Genomic DNA, 26,522 nt, shown 5'->3' on the forward strand with positions numbered 1-26,522 from the left:
GACAACACCCTAACCCTGAGACCCTGAGTTTAAGCCCCAGGATCAGCACCAAAAAAATTAAAAATTAAAAAATAATAACAATGAAGCCAATGAGATGAGGCTATGCCCCATGTAAAGAAGTAAAAACAAAATGACAAAGAAAAAAACAAGTAGAAAGTATGGAAAAAATAGAAATGATAGGGGATGGGAAGTTGGCTCAGCGGTACAGTGCTTGTCTTGCATGCATGAGGCCCTGGGTTCAATTCCTCAGCACCACATAAGCAAAAAGAAAAAAGCCGGAAATGGTGCTGTGGCTCAAGTGGTAGAGCGCTAGCCTTGAGCTGAAGAGCTTGAGGGACAGCACCCAGGCCCAGAGTTCAGGCCCCACGACCGGATCCCCCCCCTCCAAATGAAAATGATATATGAGTTTAAATAAAAATAAGTCAAAATTTTGGCAGTTAATCAAAATGATAATGATAATATATAGGCCTTAGATGCTTATTCTGTGTCAGCAAAAGCCACTTTACAAGTATTAATGTTTCATTATAATCACAAAAGTTAGGCAAGATTATTTCTTTCATTTTTTTTTCAGTCCAGTCGTGGGGCTTGAACTCTGGGCCTGGGCGCTGTCCCTCAGCTCTTCAGTTCAAGGCTAGCGCTCTACCACTTGAGCCACAGTGCCACTTCCGGCTTTTTCTCCTTATGTGGGGCTGAGGAATCGAACCCAGGGCCTCAGGCATGCAAGGCAAGCGCTCTACCACTGAGCCACCTTCCCAACCGATTTCTTTCATTTTTAAGGAAATAAGCAATGACTTTTTTTCAGAGTAAAAGGACCAGAATCCATGGATTCTTGAGAACTCTGACATTTCCAACTCATTCAGGATAATAAAAAGAGCAGACATGAATGGACCAGCACCAGTCAATAGCTAAAGCAGCATACTGCACTTTACTTTCAGTATTTAAGAACTATTGTTAAGTCTTCCCGTATAGCAGCCTCTACTTCCATTCTATCATTCCCCCTTCTCCAAGTACTACTGCGATTGCATGACAACCCCAAACCTGTTCTGTCCATACAAAGCTGCCTTTGATATATAAGCAGGGTTCATTTATATCACCTTTCCCTCTTCTGCTGCTGACACCATCTAGTCTTGAGAAAGTGAGAAAGGACCAGTCTGCAAACTCTTACAGGATATAGCTTTGCTACCTTCCCTCCAGTGAGGCTCCCTGCATACTCCTGGTATTATATATCCTTTGCTTCCTACTTCCTTGCCACCCAACCCACCACCCACTTGAGCCTTTCAGCTTTCCCTCTCCCTCTGCCTTCTTTTTACTCCTGAACCTGGGTTTGAACTTAAAACTTTACACCCTCAACTGGTTTGCTTGCTCATGGTTGAAGGTCCACCACTTGAGTTATGCCTCCAGTATGGCTTCTTGCCAATGAATGAGATGGTAGTCTTTTGGACTCTTCTGGGCTGACTTTGAAACTCAAGCTTCCAGATTTCAGTCTCCTGAGCAGCTAGGATTATAAGCATGAGCCACACCTGTGGCTAGCTAGCTTTTGTCTTATCAGAATTTCCTATGTTCTACTTGGCACCAAACCTATGCCTATCAATATCCTTCTTACTTGGAAGAGTAGTTTTGCGGTTTGCACTTTTTATCTATTCTCACTTAATGTCTCTGGAATGTTGCATTTTCAGCTTTCAGTAACCAAACTTCTCTATGAAGTAAGTATGACTAGTGTTATAGAAGTGCCTAACTAATGCCAGTCCAAAATTAAAGATTGTCTTGGAATTTTATACAAAATTCTTTACGAATTTCACCTTTGATAAATGTTAATAGTGGAAGCCACAGTCAGGTCCTAATGCAAGTCTAAAGCATTGTATGTATTGTATCATGAAATATCTGGTCTACTAGTTCCTAGTGTAGACCACTGCAAATCCTTTAGAAACAAGATTTGGAGCCAGGCGCTGGTGGCTCGCACGTGTAACCCTAGCTACACAGGATGCTGAGATCTGAGGATCCTGGTTTGAAGCCAGCCAGGGAAGGAAAGTCCATGAGACTCTTATCTCCAATAAACTACTCAGAATAGGCCAGAAGTGGTGCTGTGGCTCAAGTGGTAGAGTGTTGGCCTTGAATACAAAGTGGCTCAGAGACAGTACCTAGGCCCAGAGTTCAAGCCCAAAGACCAGCAAAAAAAAAAAAAGAAAGAAAGAAAGAAAAAGAAACAAACAAGATTTGGCACTAGTGGAGCAACCTAAATGTGGCATTCCAGGTCTTTGAGGGAGCCAGAGTAACTGTTTTGCCAAAGCTGGTTTAGTTTACTAGTCTGTATTCACCTTGACTGACTTTCTGACTTAGTGCTTGTTTGCTTGCCTGTTTCTTTGCTTTGGAAGCTATCCAAGATGTTTAAACTATTTTTTAGGAAGGAAATTGCTCAAAATAAAGATAAGAAAAAAATCAGGCTGAAAAGATATAGGTACAAAAAAAATAGGCTGACTGTCTCAAGTATAAAGGAATGAGAAATTCTTTAAGAAAGAATATCACTGATTTTAGGAATTGTATAAAAGGAAAGAACTGGGGCTGGGAAGGTGGCTCAGTGGTAGAGCGCTTGCCTTGCATGCATGAGGCCCTGGGTTTGATTCCTCCACATAAGCAAAAAAGAAAAAAGCCAGAAGTGGCGCTGTGGCTCAAGCGGTAGAGCACTAGCCTTGAGTTGAAGAGCTGAGGGACAGCGCCCAGGCCTAGAGTTCAGGCCCTACGACTGGACCCCCCCCAAAAAAAAAGTAATAAAAAATAAAAAAGGAAAGAACTGTTTGATGTTCATCAGTTAGAGAGCACTTCAGAAGTTTCTTGATTTACATATACAAAGTTCCTAAAATTATGGCTTTCCTTCCCTTCAGATGTACAGCAAGTTGTTTTAATCCACAGTTGTGCCTATTGTCCGATTAATATTGTATTCTTTGTTCCGTCAATAAAGATTTGTGCTTAAAACAAGACAAAATCCCAGGAACATTGGGCTGGGAAGGTGATTCAGTGGTAGAGCGCTTGCCTTGCATGCCTGAGGCCCTGGGTTCGATTCCTCAGCACCACATAAGCAAAAAGAAAAAAGCCGGAAGTGGCGCTATGGCTCAAGTGGTAGAGCGCTAGCCTTGAACTTTAGAGCTGAGGGACAGCGCCCAGGCCCAGAGTTCAGGCCCCACCACCACACCCAAGAAAAAAAAAATCCCAGGAACACTTACCTAGACCAACCCAATACAAGTATTAGAACCAAAAAAAAAAAGAAAAACACCTCAAGAGACTGGGAAGGTGGCTCAGTGGTAGAGCGCTTGCCTTGATGCATGAGGTCCTGGGTTCGATTCCTCAGCACCACATAAGCAGAAAAGCCGGAAGTGGTGCTGTGGCTCAAGTGGTAGAGCGCTAGCCTTGAGAGACAGCGCCCAGGCCCAGAGTTCAGACCCTAAGACCGACCAAAAAGAAAAATCAACAGGCATTGTCCAAGTCAGAGAACCAAGAAGTGGCTCAAAGATCCTTATGACTTCTGGTCCAGCTCTTCATTACACATTACGAAAGCCATCGTACACCGGCTATATAGAATTAACTGTATACCAGGTGATAAAATGGTCCGCTCATACAATAAAGATCTTTTAAGTACACTGAAAAAAAGGTTTCATATGAACACTTGAGTTCTTTATTGATAAATACCCTGTTTGCTTCCTATACCCAACATGGGAGGTCGAGCTCTTCAATACTTAGTAATAAATACATCTTTTGCGTACCATTATGCTATGTAACACTTATAACTCTTGCCAGCCCGGTATTGTACTCACGTTGTAGACACTAAGCGTGAAATTGGATTGCTTGCCTATGGATGACAAACTCAGCAGAACTTAAAATTTACCTCTCTCTAACTCCCCAGCTCCCCCGGCCCCTACACGGCGAACTCGTGGAACTCGTCTGTAAAATGCGCATCTTTTTGGATGGCCTCCACCGTATTTAACCTGTTTTGTAAATCTCAGGTTAACAGACACAGAAGAAAAGCAAAAACACACTATAAAGTACTCTTCGGTACTGGTCGAAAACTTCGTCGCAAATGAAGGTCCCGAAAAAATAATTTCACCATCTAGCAATTTCAGAAAACACCACTCGCCACTGTTTAAGAAACTGGAATACGGGGCCCTCCAGTGGTCAAAACGGGCTCCTCACGAGCGATCGCCACTTGTTCGGCTGGTGGGGAACCAATCCCGAAATCTGCCCGCAACCTCCTGGAGCCGCCAAAACCCTCCTCGCCCAGCAAACCTCCGCGCATGCGCCTCCGCACCCTCCCGAGGCCACCACCACGGGGTGGCGCCATTCCCCCCCCACGACGCGTTCCGCCCGCTCAGCCCGCTCTTTCCAATACCTTTGTCCAATTCCATGAGAGCAGAGTTGGCATCCAGTTCCTGTTCACCATACCCGGCATCTGCCAGGAAAGACTTAGTTGAGTTCGACGCCATGACCCGAATAGTTCCTCCACTAGCCTAGTCAGAAAGATTGCAAACTCTCCCTCCACACCGCCATCTTCTCCAGGCGCCGTCTCGCGGATTTTTCCTCCGCGCTTTGTCAAGCTGTATTACGCATGCGTCATGGTGTCCCCGCCGCTCGCAGGCGCCTCCGCGGGCCCCCCGCGCAGGCGCTCAGGGAGCTTCTGAACCCTGAGTTCCCGCGGCTGAGCAAAAAGAAGGCGGGGACGCAAAGGGGGAAGTGACTCAGAAGCGCCCGGACGCAGCGGTGGGAGCCAATCAGAGGGCGTGACGTCAGTTTGGCGCGGAGTTTGGCGGCCGGGGCTTACAGTGGCGGGAGTTGGAGGCTCTTAACGGGTCGTGCCGCGGAGAGCTCAGTCCACGGTTCCCACCGAACGTGGCGGCCGATTTTCACGGCTTTTTTCTCAACTGAGCCTTTTTTTTCCTGGTCCAGATGCTCTTCAACTCGGTACTCCGCCAGCCTCAGCTTGGCGTCTCGAGGAATGGTGAGTAACGGTCTTAAATGATGCTCGTGGCTGGCGGGATTCACCTCCCCCATCCTCACCCCCCCCCCAAAAAAAAAAACACTTGGGATCCGGGCCGACTCCCATCCATTTCCCGGCCCTTCCGAATTCTCGGACGGCAAGAGTTAATGTTAGCGAAACTACTGGGAAAAGTTCTTCCTCCATTCCCTCCGGACACTTTTTAATCGCAATCGGACTTTTAAAAACTAGTCGTGTAGGCCGAAGGAAGGACGTGGAGTTGACTGGCCTCCCGGGCCCCTCACTGCTTACGTCAATATCGCGCGTTAGCTAGAAAATGCATGGAGGGGTGTGTGAGTTTGGGGGGGAGATGCGTTCTCGGAATAACTGTGTGAGATCGTCGGCTTGTATTCGTGCGATCACTGTAGAGTCTTAGTGATCCTTATTATTTGCTATTGCACACATCCGTGACCGTGACCTCGCTGTTCAGGAACTCTGTTCCTGCGGAGAAGACCAGACATCTGCTTTTAGCAGCGTCAAAATCTCCCCCTCCCCCCCTCCCTCCGTCACCACTGGTCATAAAAAAAAAATTTCTCAATTACAGAGTGACAGATGCTGAGAACCTCTCCCCGCCCCCCCCCCGTGACCATTGTTAATAGATTGAACTATAATTATTCCAGATGTTTTTCCTTGCCAGAGGTAGTCGAGGAATGGAATCAGAGTATTTTGTTTTCTACTTCACGGAGTGTCTTTGGACAGCCTCGTGGTGCTGTGCACAAATTAAACTCATTTTCTACAGTCCCTTAGGCTTCTTAGGTTAAAACGTTTGGCAATTCAAGAGACGAGCTCGGGTTTGGGTTTCACCAACTTGAATCTCTAGTAAAGACGTTAACGATCTAGATTAACGTGGATAGAAATGAAATCTTGCACGTTTAAAGATCTGTTATATCCAATTGTCTTCCTTCCCCCTTGAAACCACGTGGACAACAAAAAGAAAAGAATCTGAGAACATTTTGTTGTTTGGGGAGTGGGTGTAAGAAAAAGATATTGAAATGTTGACTGGTCTTTTAACTTTTAATGCCCCGTCTAAAACTGTACCATCCTTACTTCCCTCTTGGTAATTACACTCAAAATGGCTTTTTTTCTCTGTCTCTACTGTAATTTTGAGTAACTTTGCCCTCCTCAGGAATGGCAGCAGGGCACAGTGATTGTTAACTGTCTGTAGCATTAAATCACCTAGTTTTATTGCACCCTGCTCTGATAAATTGGAAAGCTATTCATCCTTTATGACTGATTTTTTTTTCTGGGCTCCTCTGGTTTCTTCTTCCTCCTATTCACAAATATTCTATGTGGTAGGCACTGAAAACCATGCATTATTATATGTTACCTATGGAAGTCTATGCAGACATCGTTTTCCTCAGTTTTGGTGTCACCCTTTCTTCTCCCTATTCTCGTACATAATTATATCCTTCTACCTACAACCTTTTGTTCCTTATATGTTAGATTCATTTCTATAAGAGCTGATCTTCACCCAGGTAGTAAGACAGACATCTCAAATTTAGATGTGCAAAACTGAACTCACTTTTCCTCCAGACCTGTTATATTACTTATATGACTTTATCTGCCTCATTATTTATTACATATTCAGAAAGTTCCCTTAAATTTTCTTGAACTGATCATCTTCTTTATCCCCACTGATGTTGTATCTTTACACATATTGGGTCTGTTCTATACAGTATTTACCATTCCATTTCTCTAGCCTAGGTCTTAATACCTTCTTATCTAGACTACAAAATATCTCCTAAATGGGTTCTTAGTTTCCTTCTCTCCAGTTTAATTCTTCATTGTTCCCAGTGATCTCTACACAGTGGAAGTTTGATTACTTCTTATGTGTATTTTTAGATGTATATTACAAGTTTATGTATAGAATTTCTGACCATATTGTAAATATTTACATTTTAAATAGAATATAAATAAAGTGAATTTATATAGTCATCTATTTTTAACAAACCTTTCTTTGCCATTGCTTTTCCCCTTATTTCCATTTTATTTCTCTCATAGAATATATTCTAATCAATATAATTGTATAGTTAAAAAGTTTTTACTAATCTCCCCTATTAACTCCTCTGTGTCCAATAAGTCTGTGTTTACACATATACACTTATACAGCTATTTATTTCTGTTTAATATGAACATAAGAATTCAAGAGCTAAAATTTTCCCTTGAATTAAATTACAGTAATCTGTATGCAACTGGTAGAAATAATATAATTTTGAAAGTGTATTTTTAAAATACCTTGCAAGGTATAAAATGGGGTTGTGTGAATGTCTTTCTGTAAAGTATAAGAAAGGAAGTAATGAAGGTGGAAGAGAAAGGGAAGTACCTCAACGTTCTCACCTTCACAGACCAGTTTTAGAAGTGTGTGTGTAAGTGTGTAAGTTGAGCATTTAGAAATTGGTTCTCTAAAAACTTTCATATCCTGTATACTTCTTGGGAAGTTTATATGTAAACCCCAGGGTCTAAAGCTATAGAATGAGTAAATAATGAGTTTTGTGGTGGTTGCAAGTTAGGTTTATTACACAGTAAAAGTCCAAAAGTAGGCTGGATGTATGGCCCCATGCTTGCCTAGCAAATACAACATTCTAGGTTTGATTCCAGTACCAGAAAAAGACAAAAACAACAAAAGTAGCTTAAAGAAACTTATCAAGATTGTGTTGTAAGGAATTGTAAAAATAGAAAAATAAGCAGGGACCTCTCAAGTTACTTCAGGGTTAGTCTTGGTTTGAGTATTAGTTGTAGTCCATGAGGAGAAGTGGAAAAGTTACTATTTAATTGTAAGACACTAAGTTTTGCAGAGTATCATATGATAATCAGTTTGATCTACTTTTGAATTTCTGTAATTAGATTTTTTAAAATGAACACTACACAAGAACATTTATACTTAAAATGGAGGGTTTTGTTTTTAATCTTTTTTGAACCTAACATAAATGGTTATTGCATACTTTTAGTGGTTTTAACAGCTTTGTTTTTATTGTCTGACATTGAAATTATGAAGTAGTGCCTAGCAAGCACCAGGACCCAGTACAACCGGGACGGGGGCGGGGGGAGGGGATAGGTTTTGGGTTTTATAAGATTAAGGATGCCTACCAACTGAAATATGTGCAAATATTCCTGATATCTGTAACATTCTTCTGGCTTTTTTTACTTTTTGCTTATGTGGTGCTGAGGAATCGAACCCAGGGCCTCATGCATGCAAGGCAAGCGCTCTACCACTGAGCCACCTTCCCAGCCCTGTAACATTCTTGGTCCCATAATTTGGTAGGTCAGCCTCCGTGGTAACATAAAAACAAATCTCTGAAGGTGGGCTTACCATTTAGGACCATGGTACACATTAACAAGATTGTTCTAATACTCTTTAGCATACTATAACTGGCCCTTAGTTACAGCACAGTAAGGAAAACATTCATAAAACTTTTATTATTTTCTTAGTGAATATATTACTGTTATAAGCACATAAATATATTTCACTTTTGACTGCTAGATTATGTGTGGTAGTTCTTAGTCACTTTAGAGTTTGTAGTAATGTTGGTTTAGAGACTCTAAGGACATAGCAAGGTTTTCACTCAAGAGACTGATAGTTTAATGATGACGCTTTTGTAGGACAAGGGACAAGATGTCTTTGGTTTTGTGGCCATACTAGGGTTTAAACTGAAGATCAGCCTAGCCTGGACCATGACCTTCCTTTTTGGTGCTTCTCTGAATTTGATTGATACTTGAGATGAACCAAATCTCCACCCACTAAGTAACTAGGATTATATAGGCTTGAGCCACTGCATCCAGCCGATGAGATCTTTTTTAATATGTAAAGGTTACTTGCTTCTTCTAATCTTAGTATACTGAGAATTGGTAATTAAGATTGTAAACCCAGGGGCTGGGAAGGTGGCTCAGTGGTAGAGCGCTTGCCTTGCATGCATGAGGCCCTGGGTTCGATTCCTCAGCACCCCATAAGCATTAAGAAAAAAAAGCCAGAAGTGGCGCTGTGGCTCAAGTGGTAGAGCGCTAGCCTTGAGCTGAAGAGCTGAGGGACAGTGCCCAGGCCCAGAGTTCAGGCCCCTCGACCGGACCAAAAAAAAAAAAGATTGTAAACCCAAAACTGTGCCTTACTTCAAAGTTAGGAGTGCACTTTCATTTTTCTCTTAGAAAATATCAAAAATGGCATTCTAGAGGAGACCATAGTTAGCAAATGGATCTATATTAGATATATAAAACTCTGCTGGGCACCAGTGGCTCATGCCTATAATCTTAACTACTCAGGAGGCTTGAGATCTGAGGATCACAGTTCAAAGCCAACCCTGGGCAGGAACATCTGTAAGACCCTTATCTCCAATAAACCGCCAGAAAACCAGAAGTGGCACTGTGGCTCAAGTGATAGAGCACTAGCCTTGAGCTGAAGAGTTAGGGACAGCGCCCAGGCCCAGAGTTCAAGCCTCACAACCAATGGGGGGTGGGGGGGGGAATCCTCCTTAAGCACAAACAATTATCTCTGCCTTTGTGAAAGGTGTTCAAATGTGATAATACTTAGAAATTGAAAAGGCTTTCTTTTGTTTTAGGGTGGTCTTCATATTACCCTCTGCAGTCCCTTCTAAATGGTTATCAGTGCAGCTATAATGATGAACACACTTCTTATGGAGAATCAGGAGCCCCGGTTCCTCCTTTTGGATGCACCTTTTCTTCTGGTAAGAGAATTACCAGCAAGGCTAAGCCTGGACAGAAATAATTTATTTCCTATCATAGAGGGAAAATATAACACTAGTTTTTCAAAGAATTACATGGGAAAAGGTTACTAAGGTTCAACTACCATGAAAATAGTTTTGCCCTATAGATCTATTTGATTTGTTTGAATATGTATCTTTTTGTGATTCACTGGGACAATATGGACAGAAATAGAAGTACTTCTCATTTGTAATCCTTTTAAGAGAGGATAGGTAAAAGGTTGTAAAGAGGAAATTTAAGATTAATAGACTCATAACTGTTTATATCATATGTTTTTATTTGCTATTGGCCAGTACCAATTTTGATTTACTCTTTGTCTACTTGAGTCAATGTGAAGATAATTTTGATAGTTTTGAATCACTTAATACCTTGATAGTCAACTGAAAACTTTTATGTTACTTTTCATGTATTCTCTTATTTCTTATTTAGCCCCCAACATGGAGCACATTTTAGCAGTTGCCAACGAAGAAGGCTTTGTTAGATTATATAACACAGAATCACAAATTAGCAAAAAAAAGTGCTGCAAAGGTAAGTCTGTAGTTTTATTTCCCCATTTTGTGTGTGTGTGCACGTGTGTGCCCGTCCTGGGGCTTGAACTCGGCTTGGGCACTATCTCTGAGCTTTTGTGCTCTACCATTTAAGCCATATCTCCAATTCCAGCTTTTTTAGTGCTTAATTGGAAATTTGAGTTTCATGGACTTTTCTGCTCAGACCTGCTTTGAACCTGGATCCTAGGATCTTAGCCTCTTGAGTAGCTAGGATTACAGGCTTCAAAGTTAAATTTTTTACACTTAGCATGGTTGGGGAAACAGGCTTTAAATACTGAGAATCATATATTTTCACATATAAAACTAATTTCTGACCTTATCATTTAGAACAAGAAAGTATAGTATGGAATTAACTATAGTAAAACAAAGGCCATAAATGTAGATATACAAAATCAGATCAGGAAATATTTTTTAAATTAATGATAGAATATTTGAGTTGATCTGTGGTATATAGACATATGGCAATGGAAGAGGGCATTCTGGTAAGTAGAGGGAAAAGCACCAGCTAAGACCTAGAGGTTGAAAAGCATGAAGATAATAAGAAAATAAGGAGTGATTTGGTTTGGTTGGAATAAGATAATAGAGAAATGTGGTTCCTAAAATGGTTCCATTTAGAGAGCACTATAAAGGTTTTTGAGCAGGAGAATGTTTCAAAAAGATTCCATATTAGAGAATACTTCTTGTCTATTCATAAAAAGTAATTTGGCATGGGATGAAAATTCTCCTATGTGGTAATGAAGAAAATGTGTAATATGATTTTCCCTGGCCCAGAAACTTTACAGTGCTGAACATTGATCTTTTTATTAGTGTAAAGCTTTTAAGCTGTTTTTAATGGCTCCAATAGAGCAATCTAGATGATTCATATTTATACTTTATTTAGAATGGATGGCACATTGGAATGCTGTCTTTGACTTGGCCTGGGTTCCTGGTGAACTTAAACTTGTAAGTAGCTTTGATTTCATTTGACTCTGGATAAATATTGATAAAAGGTTACTTTTTTAAAGTGTACTACCTTATTATTGAAAGGTTACGGCATCAGGTGATCAATCAGCCAAATTTTGGGATGTAAAAGCTGGTGAGCTGATTGGAACATGCAAAGGTCATCAGTGCAGCCTCAAGTCTGTTGCCTTCTCTAAGTTTGAGAAAGGTAGGTTTATGCTTATCCTTTTATCTCCTTAAAAGCTTTTGTTGGGGGGAAATTTGAAGCTGTAATTGTTTCAGCCCCTCTCGCTTTACCTATATAGGTGACTGAGATTCTAATATGAATGGAAACCTTAAAGAAATCAAGATGTTATTAGGCCCATTCTGTGGTCATTCTCTTCCGCTTATCTTTAAATGCCTGAATCTTCTGGTATGAACAACTACCATTGAAATCAAATCTTTTGTACTAGTTACTCATTAACTCGAACTATTTAGTTGGAAGCCACATTCAGTTGGCTCATTTCTGTGATCCTCGCTACTTAAGAGGCTGAGACCTGGCGGATTGCAGTTCAGAGCCAACCTGGGCAAAAAAAAAAAAAAATACGAAAAATTGGGCTGGGAAGGTGGCTCAGTGGTAGAGTGCTTCCCTTGCATGCCTGAGGCCCTGGGTTGGATGCCTCAGCACCACATAAGCAGAAACCCCAGAAGTGGTGCTATGGCGCAAGTGGTAGAGCACTAACCTTGAGCTGAAGAGTTGAGGGACAGTGCCCAGGCCCAGAGTTCAGGCACCACCACTGACGGGAGTGGGCGGGGGGGGAGGAAATCCAAGAGATTCTGTCTCCAAGTCACCAACAAAAAGCCAGATTATAGCATGACTCAGGAGTGAGCAAGCAGGTAAAACCAGTATGAGGCCCTTTGTTCAGACCCTGGTATGGCATCCCCTCCCCCAAAAAAGATAAATAGAACATGAGGTTGAAGTGAAAACTGGGTATGATAAACTGGTTATGATTGTTGTCTGTTTTGGTCCAACACTAGGACTCCTACACTTGCTCATTGGCTGGTGCTTTACTACCTGGGCCATGCCTCCAACCCGTGGCTGTGATTCTTACCTAAAAATTTTTGCCATGTTTCTGTTTTTTCACTCTACTTGTATTGATGTAGATCTGTATTCCAGTTTTCTAGTGGTTTATTGGAGATAAGAGTCTCACAGACTTTCCTGCCCGGGCTGGCTTTGAACCACTATCCTCAGATCTCAGCCTCCTGAGTAGCTAGGATTACAGACGTGAGCCACCAACACCCAGCTACCTTTTATTCTTGATACATATTTTCTATTAGGTATAAAAATTCTGAAGTAAGGGCTGGGAAGGGAGCTCAGTGGTAGAGTGCTTGCCTTACATGCATGAGGCCCTGGGTTCGATTTCTCAGCACCACATAAGCAGAAAAAGCTGGAAGTCGCGCAATGGCTCAAGTGGTAGAGCACTAGCCTGGAGCTGAAGAGCTGAGAGACAGTGCCCAGGCCCAGAGTTTAGGCCCCATGACCAAAAAAAAAAAAAAATTCTGAAGTATCATATTAGTGGCTCACACCTGTAATCCTAGCTACTCAGGAAGCTGATATCTGAGGATTACAGTTTGAAGCCAGCCTGAGCAGGAAAGTCCATGAGACTCTTATATCCAATTAACCAAAAAGCCAGAAATGGGGCCGTGATTCAAGTGGAAGAATGCTAGTCTTGAGCAAAAAAAAAAACTCAGGGACAGCACCCAGGCCCTGAGTGCAATCCTCAGGACCATCAACCCCAACCCCTAACCCTCCTGCAAAACAAAAGGGCAGTTTCTTATTTTTACCCTAAATTGCATGAAGTGTGTATGTGGGGGGGGGTTGGTTGTGTTATGCAGTTGCTCACCCACTGAGCTATAACCCCAATCCTCTTTTACTTGATTTTAAAGGATAAAATATTAAAGATAAATTGAAGTTCTCCTATGTTCCTCTCTTCAATCCCATTGCTCTTCTCCCGTACCCAGAGGAACCTTTATACAATTTTGTGGAGACTTTATGTTGTTTCTACTGAAGCAATGCATCTAAAAGGATTAGAGTCTCAGCTATGGATTTATACTGCAGAGAATACCTTTACACCAGGCAGCAATGGCTCACATCTGTAATCCTAGCTACTCAGGAGGCTGAGATCTGAGGATCGCCATTCAAAGCCAGCCCTGGCTGGGAAGTCCATGAGACTCATATCTCCAATTAACCACCTGAAAACCGGAAGTGGCACTGTGACTTAAGTGGCAGAGCACTCACCTTGAGCTAAAGAGCTGAGGGACAGCACCCAAGCCCAGAGTTCAAGCCCCGTGACCAACCAAACTTTACAAGTTACGTATCTTCACATTTGTCACCAAAATAGGGGCAGCACTTACCTAATAAAGTTGATAGCACAGATTGCCATCATTTGTGTAAAGTATATAGAATTTAGGAAACAGCAGGTGCTGGTAGTTTACTCCAGTAATTCTAGCTACATGGGAGGTTATGATCTGAGGATAGTGGTTTGGTCCTCTACCCAAGCAGTCAAATCTCAGAGACTCTCACCTCTAATAAATCTGATTTTTTTTATATTTATTTATTTTGTCAGTTGTAGACTTGAACTAAGGGCCTGGGCACTGTTCTTGCTCAAGACTAGCACTTAGAGCCACAGTGCGACTTCCAGTTTTCTGGTGGTTCATACTCAGCCTCCTGAGTAGCTAAGATTCCTGACATGATCCTTCAGTACCCAGCTTGCTGGTTATTTAAGAGTCTCAAGAACGTTTCCCCCTATGCTGGCCTCAAACTGTAATCTTGTTCTCGGCCTCCTGAGCAGCTAGGATCACAGATGTGAGCCACCAACACCCACCTGTACTTTATTTTTTTAGTTGTTATTGCTAAATTCAGTCCCTATTTCCAAATCCAACACCTAGCTAAGAATGCTTTATATAGTTAAAATATGTCATTGACTAATTTTGTTAACATCTTGATAAATTTTCTTTACAGCTGTATTCTGTACAGGTGGAAGAGATGGCAACATTATGGTCTGGGACATCAGGTGCAATAAAAAAGGTAGTTTCAATCTGGTTGTATTTTAATTTTGATAGAGATTAACCACTTAATTATTTTGAATCAAAAATGTTAGTGATTTTTATCTCGTACCACTAGGGGGCACATGTGTTCATAGTCCTCCATTCTGCTCTGTTCCATTTTCAGGATACTACTTATTATTGAAAGTATAGTTACACTTTTCCATTTCTTTATAGCATCATCTGATTGATTTATAGTGTCCTTTACCTAAATGATTGACAGCATTAAACTTACATGTACATAGGCCCTCTTATTTACCTTTTCCTTTTTTAAGTTTTAAAGAAATAGATGAAGTTAAATATAAGCTTACATTTCCCTGATACCATTAATATGACTTTATTTTGTATAGCAGTTTTAGCTTCACAGCAACATTGAACGGAAAGTAGTTTCCATATGCTCTAAAGCTCTACACACATAACAGCCGCTCACATAAACCACCCTATGCCTAAATGGTTTATTTACACACTACCTCACCACATTATTATCACCCCAAGTCTGTAGTTTGCTTTAGGGTTCGCTCTTGGTTTGTACATTTATGTACAAATGTATAATGATAAATCTTACAGAATAGTTTCACTGCTATTCAGACCTACCTCCTAACTAAATCCTAGCAGCCACTGATCTTTTTTGTCTCCATAGCTTTGCCTTTTTCAGAATGTCATGTATTTGGAATCAGGATATAGCTTTTTCAGGTGGGCTTCTTTCTTCAAGTCTTTAAGGCTTTACCAGCCTTGTTTTACTGCTGAATAGTAACTTGTTGTCTTGATAAATCACAGTTTATCCACTCACCTGTTTAAGGATACTTTGGTTGCTTCCAAGTATTGACCATTATAAATAAAGCTTCCATAAACATTAATTGTTTTGTTTTTGTGCCAGTATTAGAGCTTAAACCCAGGGCCTGGGCAGTCTCCTAGTTTTTTGCTCAAGATCAATACTCTACCATTGAACCACGGCTCCCCTTCCAGCTTTTTGGTGGTTAATTGGAGATAGGAACCTCATAGACCTTCCTGCACCAACTGGTTTTGACCCATGATCCTCAGGTCTCAACCCCCTGAATAGCTAGGAATATAGGTGTGAGCCTCTGACTCCTGGCTATTGTATTTTTGTTTTGCTTTGCTTTTAATCTCACTGGTAAAACTGCTCTCTAATTTCATTGATCTGGTTTTTAAAAAAATTACTTAGTATTGAGGTCTTTATGTTCAAGATGTTACATTCAGCATGAGATTGAAAACAGCTAAACCAGTTTTGATGGAATATCTTTCAGACGGGTTTTATAGGCAAGTGAATCAAATCAGTGGCGCTCACAATGCCTCAGACAAGCAAACCCCTTCAAAACCCAAGAAGAAGCAGAATTCAAAAGGACTTGCTCCTTCTGTGGTAAGGTTTCAGAGATGTACACACATACGAATAGGTTTTTTTTTTTTTTAACAGATTGTCAGGATGTAGTTGAGGCTGGCCTCAATCTCATGATCCCCTCAAATTTAGCTTCCCAACTAAGATTTACTTCTGAAGGATTACAGACATACATCACCACACCTTGTGTGTTTTTTTCTAGGAAGTTTGTTATGCATACAGATGGGTACTTTGGATTAGGTAAATGAAAATAATTTTCATTTGATATCAGTACTTTAGAGCTTACACAGCACCTACTATGATGGCTCTCAGATTGGTGAGTTATCTAGAGAACATTTTTAAAAAATTAGCTTTTTAAGGGGCTGGGAAGGTAGCTCAGTGGTAGAGTGCTTGCCTCGCATGCATGAAGCCCTGAGTTCGATTCCTCAGCACCACATAAGCAGAAAAAGATAGAAGTAGTGCTGTGGCTCAAGTGGTAGAGCGCTAGCCTTGAGCTGAAGAACTGAGGGATAGCGCCTGAAAGTTATCCTTAGAAATCTTCATATATTCATATATCTGCAGCAAAATGTGATTCATTAGGAAAGATAGAGGTACCTAGAGGGAAGAAATCCTTGTCTGCATAATAAAAAGCTGTAGAAAAGATGTTAATTTTTTATACTTTCTAAACATATAGCAAAATATTAAATATATTTAAGAAATACTATTTTTATTAATGAATGGTTCAGACTATGCCTGTGATGCACCTTTTCTTTTTCTTGGAAAAACCATCATTGCTTTCACTTTAATACGTTTCTCTAATGTTACTTATTTTGTAGCATCCAAGTAAATAGTTGAAGAAATGTGTAATTGCTAAGCTATTACAACTTAAGAATGTATCCAAACACAGGATGTAGCTTGAATGGAAACAGACTGGTCTTTATAGAGTCCAGATGAAGATAGTATATGACCTTCTAGTCATGTAGTGAGATTCGGATCTAGAACTACTTATTAGTAACAAAAATTTGCCCCTTTAACTTTTAGAGGATGCTGTCTTTTCACTCATAGTTGTTCGTGTGTGTGTGTGTGTGTGTGTGTGTGTGTGTGTGTGTGTACTGGAACTTGAACTCAGACCCTGGGCACTCTTTTCACTCATAGTTGTTCGTGTGTGTGTGTGTGTGTGTGTGTGTGTGTGTGTGTGTGTGTGTGTGTGTGTGTACTGGAACTTGAACTCAGACCCTGGGTACTGTCCCTGAGGTTTTTCTTTCAAGGCTAGCACCCTACCCCTTTCCTACAGGGCCACTTCCTGTTTTCTGGGGGTTGATTGGAGATAAGAGTCTTACAGACTTTCCTGCCAGTGTTGACTTTTAACCATGATACTCAGATCGCAGACTCCTGAGTAGAGAGGAGTACAGCAACATTTTATAGAGAAACAGGCACGGAAAAGTTAGGTTGGTTTCTTGTTTTTTGTTTTTACCAGTCCTGGAATTTGAACTCAGGCCTTGGGAGCTGTCTCTAGGTTTTTTTGCTCAAGGAGAGCACTTCCCCTTGAGCCACTTCCGGTTTGGGGTAGTTTATTGGAATCAGAGTCTCACACTTCCCTGTTCTCACTGCCTTCAAACCACAACCCTCAGATCTTCGCCTCCTGAGTAGCCAGGATTAAAGGCGTGGGTCATTAGCGCCTGGCTTAAATCAGTTCTTTATAGATAAACACAGCTCATTAGTTGGGAGATTCTAAGTAGACTGAGACAAGTAAAATCTTTGTCTCCAGTTTATTTCTTAAAGTTAACATAAATGCTATAACAATGTTTGGCTCATTTTCTTGCAAATATATTTAGGTTTATTGAAAAGAGACTATTCAGAGTTGCAGGGGAGCCATTTTTAAACACCTGTTCTCTTTATGATAAAAGTTGAAATACTGAAGACAGAATTTTCTTCTTTTTCTTGTGCTATTAGGATTACCAGCAAAGTGTTACTGTGGTCCTCTTTCAAGATGAAAATACATTGGTTTCAGCAGGTGCTGTGGATGGGTAAGACACTATATGTCTTGGTTCTTTTGATTAAGTATTTTTCATGAGCGTGATAAGACAGTCACATTGCCCTATTACAATTGAGTGTGAATGCTTTTAACTTTTGACATTGTACCCCAGCTGAGGAAAGGAACAGAGATCACTAGAAAATTAGGAATTGGAACTCTTGCTTAAATAATTAAATATGAACATACATGTTTTACACTTAACACATTGTCTAGCATACAGGTGAAGTGTTTGCTTACAGAAGCTGGATAGGTAGCTTGTTTGCTTCATCACAGTATAATTTACTGATATTTATAGGATATATTTTTATTATTTTTGGATTTTAACTTTTCAGGTCTAGGAATACTATTAAAAAGAGAAATCTGATTTGGGGTATGAAGTTAGTCATTGTGGAGTAATTAACAAGATTAATAGTAAGGCCTAAATACTTCCATATATTTGCTATTTGAGACTTACCTGAATTTTGGCTTGCAAATAAGTCTGTGGTGTTGGTTCATTGGCTCATGCTTCTTTCAAGCATTGTAGAAGTTGTGGAAAGGGACTCTTTAAAGCATACTTCTTTATCCACTGTATCTCCAAGCACATTGCTACCTTCAAAAATTTTAATTTAGGCCTGGGAAGTTGACTCAGTGGTAAAGTGCTTGCCTCTCATGCATGAGGCCCTGGGTTCAATTCCTCAGCACCAAATAAGCAGAAGAAAACCAGAAGTGGCACTATGGCTCAAGAGGTAGAGTGATAGCCTTGAGCTGAAGAGCTGAGGGACAGCGCCCAGGTCCAGAGTTCAGCCCCACGACCAACAAAAAAAAAAAAGATTTAAACCAGACACCATAACTTGTGCCTATAATCCTAACTACTAAGAAGGCTGAAATTATGAGAGTCACAGTTTGAGCCCAGTCTGGCAAAAAGTTTGTGAGATACCATCTCAGCCAGTAAAACATTGGGCCTGCGTGAAATCCCACATGGGAAGCATAAATACGACCACATTCCAGGTCAGCCTATGCAGAAAACAAGACCCTATTTGAAAAATAAGCAAAAGGGGCTGGAGGCATGCCAGCACTGGTAAAATGCTTGTCTTGCAAGCTCTTAATTGAAACCTAGTCCTGCCAAAAGAACTCACTTTAATTTGGAAAAAAAAATAGTGCCTCCTTACTAGACTAGGCTTTGCATTGTCTCCTTAGGATACTAAAACCATTCTGTGGACCACACACTCAGGCAGGAATGAGGTTGGCTAATGTTATTACTGTGGAAGCTGGACACAGTGGCTCAAGCCTGTAATCTTAGCTACTTGGTAGGCAAAGATGGAGGAGTCTCAATCTCCCTCCATGGCTGTGCAACATGGCATGGGTCTGTCATTGCGACAGTGGCAGGAAGTGCAGGTTGGAGAATTATGGCCCAGATTGGCCCCATAAAGCCAGACCCTACCTACAAAATAGCCAAGGCAGAAAGGGACTAGAGGTAGAGGCATAGTTGAAGTGGTAGACTGCCTGCATGGGAGCAGGAAGCCTTGAATTCAGTCCCAATCAAGTTCCACCAAGAAGAATAAAAAGTAAAAAGCTAGTACTGTGCTTATAAATGGTTGTGAAAGCTTGCTCTCCAATGACACTGCTACTTTATACTGCCATTTTATACCAAGCTTGTTTGCCTATAAACTAGAAATAAAAGAGTAAACAATTATCGCAATAGGATAATGAAAAGATATTTTTCCCCTTTCACAGGAAAATGTGTCTGGGCTACTTAAAAGGTTAGGTATAAAGATATAACCAAAGGAGCAGAATTTGCTACTTGCAATGTCAAAGGGCAAATGCAGATTATTAAAGGATTAGGAAATGTTTTTCCTAAAAACAATGGAACAGTTACTATCAGCATCCAAACTTTATCTTCCTTTTCCGTTCCTTTGGAGTAAACTGCAGTGAGCCATCACTAGGTCAATTCACATCTGTTTCCGTTGTGTCAGCATTATAAGCTTGGCATTGGAAACAATAGTGTGACATAAATTTATTTCCCAATGAGATGTCCTTGCTGTACCTGGTGAATGTGGCTGAGGAGTTACTTACAATGTAAGTAAAATTCTTTGGGTTGGAGAAGACTTAGAAAATAACTATTTGTATTGGGTTTTAGGATAATCAAAGTTTGGGATTTACGTAAGAATTATACTACTTATCGACAAGAACCCATAGCATCCAAATCTTTCCTGTACCCAGGTAGCAGCACTCGAAAACTAGGTAAGTCTTTTCATTGACAGTACTTTGGGAGAGAGAGAGGAATTTTTGCCAAATTGCTTTTTTAAATATCTCATTTTCAGCAGCATACAAATTGAGAAGCTTTAATATATGGTTGTGTCTTTTTAAAGTTCTCATATTTTTTCATGTGCTGTTTGTGTGCCTAGATTTGAGCCTTAAGTCTACTCACCATCATCAGGATATACTAACTGAAGTTTTCTTCTAGGATACTCGAGTCTGATTTTGGATTCTACTGCCTCTACTTTATTTGCTAATTGCACAGATGACAACATCTATATGTTCAATATGACAGGATTAAAGACTTCTCCAGGTAAGATATTAAGTCATTCGAATTCCCTTACCAGGAAATTAACATCAGGTTTTTTGCCAATTATAATTTAATGTCTTGTTTTCTAAACAAAATTTGTAAAATCATGTGAAGACTTTGGTTCCATTGATCTTAAGGGTATACTTCTCTTGTGTATACTTCTCTTGTGATCTTTAAAAGTACAGAATCCTGTTATTTGGGGTGACAATCTCCTGAAATTATGCCCTTTGATCTATTTGGATTATCTGAACTTTCATGTAATAAGCTTACAAAGTAAAGAATGCTTTTCTATTCAACTTTGGTCTTCTTTGGAAACTTAGAGGGTGGAATTTTTCAACCCTTCTCCCCTCTTTACAGTCATCTTTTTATGTTGGACACAGGCCATATGAGAGGTTTTCTCACCTTTTTTCTCCTCAAAAATACAAAAAATAGAATCTAATACTTAAATAATGGTTTAAGGAAGTTATTTGGGTTACATTATTTCTAAAAGTATTATCTGTTATTTAAATAAAATATATATATACCAGGCACCAGTGGCTCACGCCTGTAATCCTAGCTACTCAGGAGGCTGAGATCTGAGGATCACCATTCAAAGCCAGCCCGGGCAGAAAGTCCGTGAGACTTATCTCCAATAAACCACTAGAAAACCGGAAGTGGTGCTGTGGCTCAAGCGGTAGAGCACTCGCCTTGAACTGAAGAGCACAGGAACAGTGCCCAGCCCAGAGTTCAAGACCCACAACTGACAAATATATATATATATATATATATATGTGTATGTATTTATCTATTTATTTATTTGTTTATTTATTAGTAGCCTGGTTTTTCCTTAGGTCTAGCTACTTTAGATAGGCTGATAAGAAATTTTTTTAAAATACAAAACTTAGATTAGTTTATCTGTTTTCTTAGAGAAATTTCCAAATATTTCTCCAAGCAATTCTGTTAGGTCTTTGCTGTTTTCAGCACCATCACAATTGGCATTTCTGGTTTCTTAGATTAAGTCTAGTATTCCTTAAGAAAGAGCATAAATATTTGGAAGAGGGAAAAGATTTTATAGGGCTGGGAAGGTGGCTCAGTGGTAGAGTGCTTGCCTTGCATGCATGAGGCCCTCGGTTCAATTCCTCAGTACCACATAAGCAGAAAAAAACGGAAGTGGGGCTGAGGCTCAAGAGGTAGAGCGCTCCTTAATGGAATGAGAATTGGGTTAACTGCTAATTTAGTCACCATTTTCAAATTTTTCCCTCAAAAGATAAAGCATAGGGGCTAGATGTGGCTCAAGTGATAGATTGTCTGCCTAACAAGTGTAAGGTCCTGAGTTCAAATCCCTTAATACCACCAAAATAAATAAAACATTAAAAATTCTTGAATCTTTTGTCTGATGTACAGAAGTTGTTTTTGTTTTTGCCATTCCTGGGGCTTGAATTCAAGGCCTGAGACTCTGTGCTAAAGGCTAGCAGTCTACCACTTGAATTGCAGCACTACTTCCAGCATTTTCTAAATAGCTTATTGGAGATAAGTCTGGCTTCCAACCACAATCTTCAGATCTTAGCTTCTGGTGTAGCTAGGATTACAGGCATGAGCCACTGGTGTCCAGCTTCTCCTTGCTTTCCCCTCTCTCCCTAGTTGTGGACCTTGAACCAAAGGCCTGGATGCTGTCCCTGAGCTTTTTGCTTAGGGCTAGCAATCTACCACTTTGAGCAACAACTGCACTTCAGGTTTTCTGGTAATTAATGGGAGATAAGAATCTCATAGACTTTCCTTCCCTGGGCTGGCTTTGAACCACAATCTTCAGTACTTAGCCTCCTGAGTAGCTATGTTACAGGTATAAACCACCCAAAGTTTTTGTACATGCTTTTTCCTATAGCCTAGCAGTTAAAAGGCCTTTGCCCCTCCTCCATTAAATACTGTACTAATAATTTAATAAACATTTCTGTACTCCTGCAGTAGTTTGATTTATTCTTATAGTAGATAGATAGTTGGTTGAATGAATGAAACACATCTGGCGATTACTTGCCCTTTTTTCCTAGATTTGGCAAAGATTTAATAAAACACTTAAACTAGGGAGAGGTGGAAAAGAAAGAAACATTTATTGCTATGCATGCAGAAAATGGAAATGAGAGTTAAGAATTTACATTACTTGCCTTTCAAGCCTTTTTTTAAAGTCTGGATTTGCTAGGCACTGATAATTCATGTCTATAATCTTGGCTACGTGAGAAGGCTATATGATGTCATATACCTGAAACCCCCATCCCAAGCAATAGCTTGGCACATCCCACACACATACCATCCTAGCTAAGGCAAGAAGAGAAAGACAGGTGGATTGTGATCTACATGCATGTCCTGCTTTAAGATAACTAATGCAAAAAAGGGCTGGTCAATGGTAGCACTCACCTCTCAGGCCAGAGTTTGAACTCCAATATTATCCCCACCCCACCCCCCAATAAAAAAGGTCCTGAAGTAAAAGCACTTGATCTATGTGTTTTATTGACAGTATTGTATTGGACTTAAGTTATGTTCCCATCCCATACTCAAATCATCACAGACTAAGTGGAAGCCTAGCATGGTGGTACATAGCTATTAATCTCAACACTGAGGAATCTGAGGCAGTAGGATTGTGAGTTTAATGCCCACTGGTGCAACATAGACTTTGTGTGAAAACAAACAAAAACACCCAGCCAGCTACTTGGGAGGTAGAGATGGAAGATCATAGTTTAAGGACAGCTGAAGCAAAAAGTTACTCAGGTGCCCGTTTTAACAAATGAGCTGAGCATGGTGACACTTGTTTGTGATTCTGATTACAAGGTAGGTAGGTTGTTGATAGGATTTTAGCTCAGCCTAACCCTGTTCAAAGAACAAAAGATCCTAACTAAAAAATAACTTACAAGCAAAAAGGGCTTGGAAGTATAGTTGAAATGAGGCAATACCTGCCTAGAAACCACAGGGTCCTGAGTTTCAGCTTTAGTACTGCCAGAAGAAGAAAACAAAACTAAATTGAACTGAGGCTAAAGGGAATATGTTTCAGTAATTTCCAGTCCAGCAGAGGGCAATAAAAACAAGCTTAGTGGAAAATTCAGATTATAATTCCCATTTTGGAGCAGTGTTCAGAATAAAGGGACCTCCATATTTTGTAAGATTTATCTGTCATAGAAATTTATATCTAAGCTGAGTTTATGAGATTGGATCTAATATAAATAGCCTCTTTTTGGGTTTCTGGACACTATCTTTAGAATTGAATATGTTAATAAAACATACTTAAATATGTGTATGCTGTCTGTGTTCATTAGAACACTGGAAGCAACAAGAAACAAGTAATTTGTTTTTCCCCCCCTGGCAGTGGCTGTCTTCAGTGGACACCAGAACTCTACCTTTTATATTAAATCCAGTCTTAGTCCTGATGACCAGTTTTTAGTCAGTGGCTCAAGTGATGAAGCTGCTTATATCTGGAAGGTAAGTTACCAACCTGGCCCCATGAATGTCAAAGGAATTACCTTTAGAATATTTTTTCTGTCCAATATGAGGTAAATTTAACAAATATTATTGGCTTTTTCTGCATCAGATGTTTGATAAAGGTTACTTGCTTATACGGAAACTATTAGAAGATATATATGCTTTTGTTTATTATAGGTGATCAAAAGTTAATATTCTATATCCTCTGTAACATCTTTTCTTGCTTTCTAAAAACCACATGCTCCAGGTTGTCAAATTCCTTTAAAATAAATTCCTAAGTCTGTCACTTAAATCACCCATAGAAGATCTTTGCAAAGCACAGTCACTCAATTTTTTGTATAATTGTATTCTTAGTTAGAAAATGTGATATATTGGGGGGTGGGGGCGATGGGAAGGGATGGGAAAGGGAAACAAAGGAGGAGGCAACAATGCTTGATAAGAAATGTACTCATTACCTTGCCCATGTAATTATAACCCCTCTGTACGATACTTTCACAATAAAAATTTTTTAAAAATTAAATTAAAAAAAAGAAAATGTGATATATGGGCTGGGGAAGTTGCTCAGTGGTAGAGTGCTTGCCTTGAATGCATGAGCCCTGGGTTAGATTCCTCAGCACCACATAAGCAGAAAAAGCCAGAAGTGGCACTTCTGTGGGTCAAGTGGTAGAGCACTAGCCTTGAGCTGAAGAGCTGAGGGACAGTGCCCAGGCCCAGAGTTCAGGCCCCATGACCTACAAAAAAAGAAACAAAGAAAATGTGACGTGTATGTGTATGTATATATACATACATATATGCATGTATACACACACATAAGCCTTAAAGAATGAAATTAAGGGAAGGACAAAAACACTAGGGATACTGGTGGACCCATTGCAACAATGAGATGTACAAATCTTTATGTCGAAAACGAACTTTACAACTTTGATGGGGGTGGGGAGGATCTGGTGGGGGGAGATGTGGGGGGAGGATGGGAAGGAGAAATAAAAAGGAGACAAGAATGCTTGATAAGAAATGAACTCGTTATCTTGCCCATGTAATTGTAACTCCTCTGTACGGTATTTTCACAATAAAAAATAAAAAAAGAATGAAATTAAGACATTTGCAGGAAAATGGATAGATCTAGAGCTCATGTTAAGCACAATTAGACATTCAGAAGACAAAGTCTGAATGTTTTTTCTAACAACATAGAATCTAGTCTTAAAAGATAGGCTTATACATATACAGTATATGTGTATACACCAAGAACATGATTGTAATTGTGGGACCATTTGGAGAGAGAAGAGAATGTTAGAAGATAAATAATATAGAAATGCCCCACGACCAACAACAACAAAAGAAATGCATTGTATTTATGCATGAAGATGTCATAAGAAAACTCACCAAAAGAAAAGTTACAACATTCTACAGTATAAAAAAACATTTGTTCGTGGTGTGTACAATTAATATAAGCTAAAGAAAATGAATGATAAAAATATGTAACAGACTCTAATGGGAAGTAGGTGACAAAAAATTTATATGCATATATATTCAAAATAAGTATGTTAAAAATTATATAAACAAAGTACTTATGTATGGATGGAACATTTGTTTTTAAGAAGAGAATATAGGGGACATTGTATACATTTATGTAAATATCAAAATATAATTCCTTTATATAACCAATATATGCTACTAAAAATGAATTTGAAAAGTAAAACTGAAAAATCATAATATCATGTTATTTTCTCTTCAGGCTACTAAAGAAGATATGATTACTTTCTTTATACTTTTTTAACTTATATATAAATTTTGGTACTGAGGTTTGAACTCGGCCTTGTACTTACTCTTCTACTTGTCATGTCCCTCCCTATTCCTTCTTGTATTGGCCAGCTTACCACCCTTCTTTCCTTTATTCTTGCAGTACTGGATTGGAACTCCTTTCTACTTTAGTTATTTTTCAGATAGGATCTTATACTTTTTTTCCTAAAATGACCTTTAAGTGCCATCCTTCACTTACAGGTGATTACAGATGTGAGCTACCACATATCCAGCCTTATAAAATAGAATAGTACCAGCCTAGCACTGGTGGCTCACACCTGTAATCCTAACCACTCAAGAGGCTGAGATCTAGGAATCACAATTCCAAGCCAGGGCTGGGAAGGTGGCTCAGTGGTAGAGTGCTTGCCTTGCATGCATGAGGCCCTGGGTTCGATTCCTCAGCACCACATAAGCAAAAAGAAAAAAAGCCGGAAGTGGCGCTGTGGCTCAAGTGGTAGAGCGCTAGCCTTGAGCTAAAGAACTGAGGGACAGCGCCCAGGCCCAGAGTTCAGGCCCCACGACCGGACCAAAAAATAAATAAACACAATTCCAAGCCAGCTCAGGCAGGAAAGTCTGTAAAACTCTTCTTTCCAATTAACTAGCAAAAAAGATGGAAAGAGGGCTGTGGTTTGAGTGGTAGAGCCCCAGCCTTGAACAAAAAGCTTAGGGACAGTCCCAGACTGAGTTTAAGCCCCAGGACTGGCTGGCACGCACACACTTTTTTTTGTCGGTCATGGGGCTTGAACTCTGGGCCCGGGCGCTAAGCTCAAGGCGAGTGCTCTACCTCTTGAGCCCCAGCACCACTTCTGGTTTTGTGGTGGTTAATTGGAGGTAAGAGTTTCACGGACTTTCCTTACCTGAGCTCACTTTGAACCATGATCCTTCACACACTTTATTACTATTAATATTTTAAGAAATTAAGCCAGGTGCCGGTGGCTCACGCCTGTAATTCTAGCTACTAAGGAGGCTGCGATCTGAGGATCTTGGTTCAAAGCCTGGGCAGGAAAGTCCTCCAATTAGTCACCAGAAAACCGGAAGTGGCGCTGTGGCTCAAGAAATAGAAC

At 40.1% G+C, this 26,522-nt stretch overlaps 2 protein-coding genes across 6 annotated transcripts in view; one reads left to right on the forward strand and one right to left on the reverse strand.

The window, feature by feature from the left end:
* Window positions 1–4,696, reverse strand: part of Ints7 (integrator complex subunit 7) — a 69,797-nt gene extending 65,101 nt beyond the window's left edge. For 2 of the 4 annotated variants that reach the window (XR_001175019.1, XM_013015268.1), the window contains exon 1: window positions 4,379–4,560. Coding sequence is in view for 3 of the 4 variants with exons in the window: in XM_013015268.1 (XP_012870722.1) it covers window positions 4,379–4,472 (94 nt within the window). In the remaining variant the exon portion in view is untranslated. Of the gene's footprint in view, window positions 1–4,378 lie in introns of all 4 variants that reach the window. The other 2 variants (XM_013015267.1, XM_013015266.1) reach the window with 1 other exon arrangement.
* Dtl (denticleless E3 ubiquitin protein ligase homolog (Drosophila)) overlaps window positions 4,589–26,522 on the forward strand; it is a 38,023-nt gene continuing 16,089 nt past the window's right edge. Inside the window, exons 1-11 of one of the 2 annotated variants that reach the window (XM_013015269.1) lie at window positions 4,589–4,984; window positions 9,571–9,696; window positions 10,163–10,261; window positions 11,162–11,223; window positions 11,308–11,428; window positions 14,222–14,287; window positions 15,570–15,682; window positions 17,591–17,664; window positions 19,789–19,892; window positions 20,116–20,220; window positions 23,549–23,661. In XM_013015269.1, coding sequence (XP_012870723.1) covers window positions 4,933–4,984; window positions 9,571–9,696; window positions 10,163–10,261; window positions 11,162–11,223; window positions 11,308–11,428; window positions 14,222–14,287; window positions 15,570–15,682; window positions 17,591–17,664; window positions 19,789–19,892; window positions 20,116–20,220; window positions 23,549–23,661 — 1,035 coding nt within the window. In that variant the 5' untranslated portion in view covers window positions 4,589–4,932. Of the gene's footprint in view, window positions 4,985–9,570; window positions 9,697–10,162; window positions 10,262–11,161; window positions 11,224–11,307; window positions 11,429–14,221; window positions 14,288–15,569; window positions 15,683–17,590; window positions 17,665–19,788; window positions 19,893–20,115; window positions 20,221–23,548; window positions 23,662–26,522 lie in introns of those variants that run through there. The other variant, XM_013015270.1, reaches the window with a different exon arrangement.

This window comes from Dipodomys ordii, unplaced genomic scaffold (assembly GCF_000151885.1).
Source record: "Dipodomys ordii isolate 6190 unplaced genomic scaffold, Dord_2.0 Scaffold26, whole genome shotgun sequence".
Classification (NCBI taxonomy): domain Eukaryota; kingdom Metazoa; phylum Chordata; class Mammalia; order Rodentia; family Heteromyidae; genus Dipodomys; species Dipodomys ordii.